General features: G+C 48.2%; 1 protein-coding gene across 2 annotated transcripts in view; it reads left to right on the top strand.

Annotated features, from left to right (window-relative positions):
• OXCT1 (3-oxoacid CoA-transferase 1) overlaps positions 1-11,518 on the top strand; it is a 335,539-nt gene that overhangs the window by 261,173 nt on the left and 62,848 nt on the right. For both annotated transcript variants that reach the window (XM_063961479.1, XM_063961471.1), the window contains one exon: positions 9,546-9,635. In XM_063961479.1, coding sequence (XP_063817549.1) covers positions 9,546-9,635 — 90 coding nt within the window. The remainder of the gene's footprint in view (positions 1-9,545; positions 9,636-11,518) is intronic.

Below are 11,518 nucleotides of genomic sequence, written 5' to 3'. Positions count from 1 at the left end.
ATGCTGTACTTTAGTCTGCTGCAGAAAGCTGCCTACCATGTTATGGGGGGGGGGGGGGGGTTTGCATCTCTAAATAGCGTCTGGGAGCTTTTTCAGATTTGCTCTGTACAAATGTACGGTGTGGATTGGTAGTTTCATACACACGGCGGGGTCAGTGATGTCGCAGCAGCTTACATGACTGCAGTCTTAGGGTTTCCATTTTACCAATTCCCATTAAGATACTATCCTAAAGATACTGTATACCTCCTGTTTCTGATTTTAGTGGATGTTCATGATTTGAGGGGACTGACTTGCTTTCCCGCAATTGACACGCTTGTCATGATTTGTGGGAGGTTGAGCGGCATTCCACGACCGCACAAAACAGAAATGGTGCCTAATCGCTGTGTGGAAATAAAATGGTGTTTCTGTAGGGAGGGAGTGTGGCCCAGTACTTCAGTAGTCCTATCACACTCTCCCCGAGATGTGGTCCTGACTCACAGTCACAAACATCCAACACAACACAGCGATGTCTCTTGCCCCAAGCTTTTAAGTCTAGGCTGTATGCTAAAGTAACATGGGATGAGCTTATGTCTAAAATATAATGACGGGGGGAGGGGGGGAGGTGATACTATTAAACAGCTGTTGTAAAATTTATATATACATACCTTTCTGATCTGTTCACCGAGGGGGCAGGGGTGTGACACAATGGATGGCGTCATCGCAACACCCCCCCGTGAAGTAGTGTTATGATTTTTTGCATTGTATCAAGTGGGGTGGGGTTGCCATGGTACCATTCATAGCGGACTGTTGGCCTGTTTCTCGATTGGGAATAAATTAAGAAAGAGCAAGTAACTGTGCACCTTGTTAAAACCATGTTACACTGCAGATGCCGCAGATATAAATGTGCAGAGAGATTAAGATTTGTGAGGGGAGTGTCCACACCATACTTACCGATATTCTGGCTGCTCTCTGCGGGAGAGAGCAGCCAGGTCGGCTCAGCGCGCGGGCAGGGGAGGCTGTGCTGTATAGGAGGGGGTGGCCGGAGGCGGGACAGAGGTGGAGCAAGGGCGGGGTCACAGTGACACCTCCTTTAAACCACGCCCCCGCTCTGTAATGCCGCGATCACCGGCATTACACTGCAGGGGGCGTGGCTATGATGACGCGATTCAGCAAGAATCGCGTCATCGACTGCCCGGACCGCCCACTTTACACACTAAGTGGGCGGGCAGGGGGGACCCCGCAAATCGGGAGACTTGCCTGCTCTTCCGGGGGGCCGGGAGGGTCACCCGATTTTCGGGAGCCTCCCGGCCATTCCGGGAGAGTAGGCAAGTATGGTCCACACTGAAATCTAAATTGCAGTGTAACGTAAAAGCTTTACAGCATTTGTGGACTACATGCAAAATTATCCAGTATTTCTCTAACGTCCTAAGTGGATGCTGGGACTCCGTAAGGACCATGGGGAATAGCGGCTCCGCAGGAGACTGGGCACAAAAGTAAAAGCTTGAACTAGCTGGTGTGCACTGGCTCCTCCCCCTATGACCCTCCTCCAAGCCTCAGTTAGATTTTTGTGCCCGAACGAGAAGGGTGCATGCTAGGTGGCTCTCCTGAGCTGCTTAGAGTAAAAGTTTATTTTAGGTTTTTTATTTTCAGTGAGTCCTGCTGGCAACAGGCTCACTGCATCGTGGGACTAAGGGGAGAAGAAACGAACTCACCTGTGTGCAGAGTGGATTGGGTTTCTTAGGCTACTGGACATTAGCTCCAGAGGGACGATCACAGGTTCAGCCTGGATGGGTCCCGGAGCCGCGCCGCCGGCCCCCTTACAGAGCCAGAAGAACGAAGAGGTCCGGTGAAATCGGCGGCAGAAGACGTTCCTGTCTTCAACTAAGGTAGCGCACAGCACTGCAGCTGTGCGCCATTGCTCTCAGCACACTTCACACTCCGGTCACTGAGGGTGCAGGGCGCTGGGGGGGAGTGCCCTGAGACGCAATAAAAAACAGAAATACCTTAGGATGGCAAAAGAAATACATCACATATAGCTCCTGGGCTATATGGATGTATTTAACCCCTGACAGTTTTCCAGAAAAAAGCGGGAGATAAGGCCGTCGTGAAGGGGCGGAGCCTATCTCCTCAGCACACAAGCGCCATTTTCCCTCACAGTTCCGCTGGAAGGACGGCTCCCTGGCTCTCCCCTGCAGTCCCTACAGAATCAGGGTAAAAACGAGAGAGGGGGGGCACTATTGGCAGCTAAATTATAAACAGCAGCTATAAAAGGGAGTAACACTTATATAAGGTTATCCCTATATATATATATAGCGCTCTGGTGTGTGCTGGCAAACTCTCCCTCTGTCTCCCCAAAGGGCTAGTGGGGTCCTGTCCTCTATCAGAGCATTCCCTGTGTGTGTGCTGGGTGTCGGTACGATTGTGTCGACATGTATGAGGAGGATAATGATGTGGAAGCAGAGCAATTGCCTGTATTAGTGATGTCACCCCCTAGGGAGTCGACACCTGACTGGATGGTTGTATTTAAAGAACTACGTGACAATGTCAGCACTTTACAAAAAACTGTTGACGACATGAGACAGCCGACAAATCAATTAGTGCCTGTCCAGGCGTCTCAGACACCGTCAGGGGCGATAAAACGCCCGTTACCTCAGTGGGTCGACACAGACCCAGACACGGATACTGAGTCCAGTGTCGACGGTGAGGAGACAAACGTAATGTCCAGTAGGGCCACACGTTACATGATCACGGCAATGAAGGAGGCATTGAACATTTCTGACACTACAAGTACCACAAAGAAGGGTATTATGTGGGGAGTGAAAAAACTACCAGTAGCTTTTCCTGAGTCAGATGAATTAAATGAGGTGTGTGATAAAGCGTGGGTTTCCCCCGATAAAAAAGTGCTAATCTCTAATAAATTATTGGCACTATACCCTTTCCCGCCAGAGGTTAGGGCACGTTGGGAAACACCCCCTAAAGTAGATAAAGCGCTCACACGTTTATCTAAACAAGTAGCGTTACCGTCTCCTGATACGGCCGCCCTCAAAGAACCAGCGGATAGAAGGCTGAAAAATATCCTGAAGGGTATATACACACATACTGGTGTTATACTGCGACCAGCAATCGCATCAGCCTGGATGTGCAGTGCTGGAATGGCGTGGTCGGATTCCCTGACTGAAAATATTGATACCCTGGATAGGGACAGTATATTACTAACTATAGAGCATTTGAAGGATGCATTACTATATATGCGTGATGCACAGAGGGATATTTGCACCCTGGCATCAAGAGTGAGTGCTATGTCCATTTCTGCCAGAAGAGCGTTATGGACGCGACAGTGGTCAGGGGATGCGGATTCCAAACGACATATGGAAGTATTGCCGTTTAAAGGAGAGGAGTTATTTGGGGCCGGTCTATCGGACCTGGTGGCCACGGCAACGACCGGAAAGTCCACCTTTTTACCCCAGGTCACCTCTCAGCAGAAAAAGACACCGTCTTTTCAAACTCAGTCCTTTCGTTCCCATAAGTACAGGCGGGCAAAAGGCCACTCATTTCTGCCCCGGGGCAGAGGACGAGGAAAAAGACTGCACCAGGCAGCCTCTTCCCAGGAGCAGAAGCCCTCCTCTGCTTCTGCCAAGTCTTCAGCATGACGCTGGGGCTTTACAAGCGGACTCGGACACGGTGGGGGCCCGTCTCAAAAATTTCAACGCGCAGTGGGCTCACTCGCAAGTGGACCCCTGGATTCTGCAGGTAGTATCACAGGGGTACAAACTGGAATTCGAGACGTCTCCCCCTCGCCGGTTCCTGAAGTCTGCTCTACCAAAGTCTCCCTCCGACAGGGAGGCAGTTTTGGAAGCCATTCACAAGCTGTATTCCCAGCAGGTGATAATCAAGGTACCTCTCCTACAACAGGGAAAGGGGTATTATTCCACGCTGTTTGTGGTACCGAAGCCGGACGGCTCGGTGAGACCAATTTTAAATCTAAAATCCTTGAACACTTACATAAAGAGGTTCAAATTCAAGATGGAGTCACTCAGAGCAGTGATAGCAAACCTGGAAGAAGGGGACTATATGGTGTCTCTGGACATCAAAGATGCTTATCTCCACGTCCCAATCTACCCTTCTCACCAAGGGTACCTCAGGTTTGTAGTACAAAACTGTCATTATCAGTTTCAGACGCTGCCGTTTGGGTTGTCCACGGCACCTCGGGTCTTTACCAAGGTAATGGCCGAAATGATGATTCTTCTTCGAAGAAAAGGCGTTTTAATTATCCCTTACTTGGACGATCTCCTGATAAGGGCAAGGTCCAGGGAACAGTTAGAAGTCGGAGTAGCACTATCTCAGTTAGTGTTACGTCAGCACGGGTGGATCCTAAATATTCCAAAATCGCAGCTGATTCCAACGACACGTCTCCTGTTCCTAGGAATGATTCTGGACACAGTCCAGAAAAAGGTGTTTCTCCCAGAGGAGAAGGCCAGGGAGTTATCCGAGCTAGTCAGGAATCTCCTAAAACCAGGCCAGGTGTCAGTGCATCAGTGCACGAGGGTCCTGGGAAAAATGGTGGCTTCTTACGAAGCGATTCCATGCAAGAACGTTTCAGTGGGATCTTCTGGACAAATGGTCCGGATCGCATCTTCAGATGCATCAGCGGATAACCCTGTCGCCAAGGACAAGGGTGTCTCTTCTGTGGTGGCTGCAGAGTGCTCATCTACTAGAGGGCCGCAGATTCGGCATTCAGGATTGGATCCTGGTGACCACAGATGCCAGCCTGAGAGGCTGGGGAGCAGTCACACAGGGACAAAATTTCCAGGGCTTGTGGTCAAGCATGGAAACATCTCTTCATATAAACATTCTGGAACTAAGGGCCATTTACAATGCCCTAAGTCAAGCAAAACTCCTGCTTCAGGGTCAGGCGGTATTGATCCAATCGGACAACATCACGTCAGTCGCCCACGTAAACAGACAGGGCGGCACGAGAAGCAGGAGGGCGATGGCAGAAGCTGCAAGGATTCTTCGCTGGGCGGAGAATCATGTGATAGCACTGTCAGCAGTGTTCATTCCGGGAGTGGACAACTGGGAAGCGGACTTCCTCAGCAGACACGACCTTCACCCGGGGGAGTGGGGACTTCATCCAGAAGTCTTCCACGAGATGGTAAACCGTTGGGAAAAACCAAAGGTGGACATGATGGCGTCCCGTCTCAACAAAAAACTAGACAGATATTGCGCCAGGTCAAGGGACCCTCAGGCAATAGCGGTGGACGCTCTGGTAACACCATGGGTGTACCAGTCAGTGTATGTGTTCCCTCCTCTGCCTCTCATACCAAAAGTACTGAGAATCATAAAAAGGAGAGGAGTAAGAACTATATTCGTGGTTCCGGATTGGCCAAGAAGGACTTGGTACCCGGAACTTCAAGAGATGCTCACGGAGGACCCGTGGCCTCTACCTCTAAGAAAGGACCTGCTCCAGCAGGGACCTTGTCTGTTCCAAGACTTACCGCGGCTGCGTTTGACGGCATGGCGGTTGAACGCCGGATCCTGAAGGAAAAAGGCATTCCAGAAGAAGTCATCCCTACCCTGATAAAGGCCAGGAAGGATGTAATTGCAAAACATTATCACCGCATTTGGCGAAAATATGTTGCGTGGTGTGAGGCCAATGAGGCCCCTACAGAGGAATTTCAACTGGGTCGCTTCCTACATTTCCTGCAAACAGGACTGTCTATGGGCCTAAAATTAGGGTCCATTAAAGTTCAAATTTCGGCCCTGTCGATTTTCTTCCAAAAAGAACTGGCTTTAGTGCCTGAAGTCCAGACGTTTGTCAAAGGGGTACTGCATATACAGCCTCCTTTTGTGCCCCCGGTGGCACCTTGGGATCTCAGTGTGGTTTTGGGGTTCCTAAAATCACATTGGTTTGAACCACTCACCACTGTGGAATTAAAATATCTCACATGGAAGGTGGTAATGCTGTTAGTCCTGGCTTCAGCCAGGCGTGTCTCAGAATTGGCGGCTTTATCTTATAAAAGCCCTTACCTGATTTTTCACACGGATAGGGCAGAATTGAGGACTCGTCCTCAATTTCTCCCAAAGGTGGTTTCAGCGTTTCACGTGAACCAGCCTATTGTGGTGCCTGCGGCTACTAGGGACTTGGAGGACTCCAAGTTACTGGACGTAGTCAGGGCCCTGAAAATATATATTTCCAGGACGGCTGGAGTCAGGAAATCTGACTCGCTGTTTATCCTGTATGCACCCAACAAGCTGGGTGCTCCTGCTTCTAAGCAGACGATTGCTCGTTGGATTTGTAGTACAATTCAGCTTGCACATTCTGTGGCAGGCCTGCCACAGCCAAAATCTGTAAAAGCCCATTCCACAAGGAAGGTGGGCTCATCTTGGGCGGCTGCCCGAGGGGTCTCGGCCTTACAACTTTGCCGAGCAGCTACTTGGTCAGGGGCAAACACGTTTGCTAAATTCTACAAATTTGATACCCTGGCTGAGGAGGACCTGGAGTTCTCTCATTCGGTGCTGCAGAGTCATCCGCACTCTCCCGCCCGTTTGGGAGCTTTGGTATAATCCCCATGGTCCTTACGGAGTCCCAGCATCCACTTAGGACGTTAGAGAAAATAAGAATTTACTTACCGATAATTCTATTTCTCATAGTCCGTAGTGGATGCTGGGCGGATTGCGGATTGTCTGCAATACTTGTATATAGTTATTGTTACAAAATTCGGGTTATTATTGTTGTGAGCCATCTTTTCAGAGGCTCCTTCGTTTATCATATTGTTAACTGGGTTCAGATCACAGGTTGTACGGTGTGATTGGTGTGGCTGGTATGAGTCTTACCCGGGATTCAATATCCTTCCTTATTATGTACGCTCGTCCGGGCACAGTATCCTAACTGAGGCTTGGAGGAGGGTCATAGGGGGAGGAGCCAGTGCACACCAGCTAGTTCAAGCTTTTACTTTTGTGCCCAGTCTCCTGCGGAGCCGCTATTCCCCATGGCCCTTACGGAGTCCCAGCATCCACTACGGACTATGAGAAATAGAATTATCGGTAAGTAAATTCTTATTTTACCCTGCATGCAAAATAAAAATAACGCATGTACTATATTTGCTCTCATTGCATTGCAACACGGCTTGTCCAGGTACTGTAAACCTTTACTAGCTCTTTCCTACTTTAAAGAGGAGGCCTATAGCAGCGGTGACAGAGCACTATACAACCGTACTAGGAACTCTCTGACTAAAGGAATTAGGCAAGCAAAAAAGCGGTTCTCGGACAAGCTGACAAACGATCTATCCACCAATGACCCCGTATCTGTATGGAAAGGAATGCAATCCATAACCAACTATAGGAAAACATCAAAGTCCACCGCCATGCACCAAGACCTTGCAGATGAACTGAACCACTTTTATTGCAGGTTCGCAAAAGAAGTCCCCTGCAACCCAAACAATCACCTCTACGATGCCCCGAACACCGACGGCCAACCCCAGGCACTGCAAGTCACCCAAGAAGAGGTGGAGGCATTGTTCAAAAGGACCAAAACCAGGAAAGCTCCGGGTCCTGGCGGAGTGTCACCATCTGCCCTAAGAGCATGTGCGGGTCAGCTCGCCCCCATATTCACCAAGATCTTCAATAAATCGCTGGAGCTACAGAAAGTCCCTTCCTGCCTCAAAAGGTCTACTATAGTCCCGGTCCCCAAGAAACCCACTATCACGAACCTGAACGACTACAGGCCGATAGCACTGACGTCTGTGGTCATGAAAACGTTCGAGCGTCTGGTTTTGAATCACCTGAAAACTGTGACTGGCCCCCAACTGGACCCCCTGCAGTTCGCCTATCGCTCGAATCGGTGTGTCGAGGATGCAGTCAACCTGGGCCTGCACTACATTCTACAGCACCTAGACATTCCCGGTACCTACGCGAGGGTCCTGTTTGTCGATTTCAGCTCGGCCTTCAATACAATCGTCCCCAGCATCCTCCACCCCAAATTACTTCGCCTAGGGGTCCCAGAAGCTACCTGTTCCTGGATAATAGACTTCCTGACAGATAGGACACAGGTGGTGAAAGCGGGGGAATTCACCTCTCAAGCGCGGTCCATCAGTACAGGGGCCCCTCAGGGCTGTGTCCTCTCACCCCTGCTCTTCTCCCTGTACACAAATGACTGTACCTCAGAGGCGCAATCAGTAAGTATCATCAAATTCGCCGATGACACCACCGTCATCGGCCTCATCAAGGATGGGGACGAATCGACCTATAGACAGGAAGTAGACCGGCTGGCCCAGTGGTGCATCCACAACAACCTTGACCTCAACCCCCTCAAAACTGTCGAGATGATAGTGGACTTCAGGAAGAAGTCATCTAGTGCACCTCCGCTAACGATTGCTGACAGTGTGGTATCGCTAGTGGACTCCTTCAAGTTTCTAGGGACCACAATCTCCAGGGACCTTAAATGGGGGTCCAACACTGACGCCACTGTTGGGAAAGCGCAGCAGAGGTTGTTCTTCCTCAGGCAACTAAGGAAGTTCAACATCCCACAGAAGCTCCTGCTCCTCTTCTACTCCGCGATTGTGGAGTCGGTACTGTGCTCCTCGATACTCGTATGGTACAGCTCCGCCAGCGCGAGGGACATATGCAGGCTCCAAAAGGTGGTCAGAACCGCAGAGAAGATCATCGGGGCCGACCTTCCCTCAGTCCAGGACCTGTACTTGTCCAGAGCTAAAAAGCGGGCAATGAAGATAGTAAAAGACCAGCTACACCCCGGCCACAGCATGTTTAACTTGCTTCCTTCAGGCAGGCGTTACAGGGCTGTCCCCGCCAGATCCACCAGAAGCCTCAAAAGTTTCTTTCCCCAAGCTGTCCACCTGCTGAACTCCTGAACATTGACTGACTAGACGTACATGTAACTCACTTGTGTCCCTACGGTATACCTATCTGTGTAACTTTACTTCCCCCCCCCCCCCCCCCCCCACACACACACACACACCTGCTTACCTGTTACCTACTTGGCTGTTGTATAGCAAACCGAAGACAAATTCCTAGTATACGTAAGTATACCTGGCCAATTAAGCTGATTCTGATTCTGATTCCCAACTCAGAATCAGGCCCTATGTCAGAATGATGTTTGCAGGTCTTTTTAATGGTATGTACCATCATAACTTTTTTTTCCCACACCTCAGATGAACCAGTTGGTAAGTTTTCCAAGCAAAGCACAATCACTTGATGGCCCTGTTAGGATGTAGGATCTTCATTTAAATAGCATATGGCATAATAACAAATGTAAAATAAAGCTTCATTAATACTATGATATGTGAAGTCAGTGCCTCAACTATTACTGATACTGTGGAGGCTCACCCCGTGCGCTGCTTATTACCATATCAGTCAGACCTCAGCCGGTACACCCTCCTGCCCAGCCTACCGCAGCTCCCACCTTACAATAATACTTATATTTTACTGTGTATATATTACCTTATGCTTTATTAACAAAATATATACTCCTTTTTGACATTGGTGTTATCAAAAGTGGAAACCTAAGTACATAAAGTTCTCAGCTGAAACAGGTCTTTCTCTTCTTCCAGGGTAAGATGGTGAAAGGAATGGGTGGAGCCATGGATTTGGTGTCTAGCTCAGGAACGAAAGTAGTTGTCACTATGGAGCACTCAGCCAAAGTAAGTGGCCTTGTTCATTTCTGTTTTCATATTGTATGGACGTTAAGATTGTCCCCTCTGCTTATAGTGCCACCAGCCCTGACTGGTAAAGCCTAGTGCTGGATACCTGGAAGTTCGGGGGAGGCCACTTTTTCTGTCTCCCCCCACCCTCCCTGATTTTCCCACTATCAGCCTAAAAGGTCTCATGCTGGTTATGAATTTGCAGGGCATGGCACTTAATTAACAAAAAATATATATAAATATTTTGCATTCAGCAAAATCATGTAGAAGGGGCTGCACAGATACTAGGGATCTATATAGCACGTCAAAGCCGTGGCGGTGTTGTTGGATCGTAGTTTAGAGACCTAAGGACATTGACAAGGGGTTGATTGTAAACGGTCAACACAACCTTTAGTACATTCAGTGGTTTTGACCATCAACACGCCATCAATCCATGCAGATGTCCCATCAGGTTCAAAATGCAGCCGGACCTGCCGTTTACATTTTGGCCAAATGTTTAGGATATAAAAAAAAACATTCAAAAAGCAATTATTATGTATGTGCCCTCCCGGCCCTAGAAACTTCAGAATTGCATGTGTGTATTCTTGTTTTGTTTTTTTCCCACTGCTTCCACTTGGTACTAGTAAAGTGATAAGGTGCATTACATTTACATTTAGGGGTCTGTTTACAAGGCCTTGAAGAGAGATAAAGTGGAGAAAGATAAAATACCAGCCAGTCCTCTCCTGTCATTTTTCAAACACAGCTTGTAACATGGCAGTTAGGAGCTGATTGGCTGGTAATTTCTTTCTCGCCACTTTCTCTTTCTCCACAGCTTAGTAAATAAACCCCTTAGTTCACCTTTTGAACATGTCTACCTGTTACTTGTCGACCTTTAGTATGTAGACCATTTTGGGTCGACCTATTGACTATTTATTTTGCTATAGATCTATTTATTAACAGTTTCTGATTTCTGTTGCACTTTACAATTGGAAATAGTGATAAAACAAAACTGGGTAAAAACAGACAGACATAGAGGTAGGAAGGCCCTGCTCGCAAGATTACAATCTATAGGCAAATAGGTATTGATACACAAGGATAGGTGTGACCTACTGTATTGCATAATTGTCTATTAGATTGCAAAGGTTCTTTGTGGGCTGTATGATATGGTCACACAGTAATGTTGAATAAAAAGAAAAAACGGCTGCGCTCATAGGAGTGAAAAAAATACAGACTAAATTGTAGGAGAGGAGAGCTGACGTTTCTAAAAGAGTTTATTAGTATAATACATTTAAAACTAGCATCAAAAAGATCCACAATATTGAAATATATAAATATATAAGTTTGCAACACTATAGCACCGTATATAAGATTATATCATCAGTATCCACCCGAGTTGGTAAAAATCCACCAGGAATTCCTGTCCTGAAATGCTCAAGCCGATGGAATATATTGCTGTGAGTCTAGCAGCTGTAACAATATTGGTAATTAGGCTGTAGATAAGTCATCATAGAAGCTACTACTATGGTACTTGCTGTATAAATGATGGCAGTGTGAATAGTTCAACTCTCTCAATGCAGAGTGGATACAGTGTTTCTATGCCACAAGTTTGTAGCAATATGCCCCGCAGCTATCTGTCAGTATCGTATTGTGTGTAGTCACTTTACCTTCTCCCGTGGGCTGGTAACACCGAGCGTCCTCGGTTGTGAATTCCTGCAGTGCCCACTCTAATGGCTTAGCGGGGAGAGGATTGTGTGGCTGTTGCACTCAATCGGCCGTTCCGTTGCAGATGTACACGGTCTCCAGGCCGGCAAAGGAGACCAATGTGATGCAGGCAAGGAACCGATGGCCGTAGTCAGCTGTTCGGAGACCAGGCGGTGAGAAGTGTGTAAAGGAAAGAGGGTCCT

This window comes from Pseudophryne corroboree, chromosome 1 (assembly GCF_028390025.1).
Source record: "Pseudophryne corroboree isolate aPseCor3 chromosome 1, aPseCor3.hap2, whole genome shotgun sequence".
NCBI classification, from domain to species: domain Eukaryota; kingdom Metazoa; phylum Chordata; class Amphibia; order Anura; family Myobatrachidae; genus Pseudophryne; species Pseudophryne corroboree.
The sequence above is the reverse complement of the archived record's forward strand: the minus strand, read 5'-3'. Positions and strand labels throughout refer to the sequence as shown.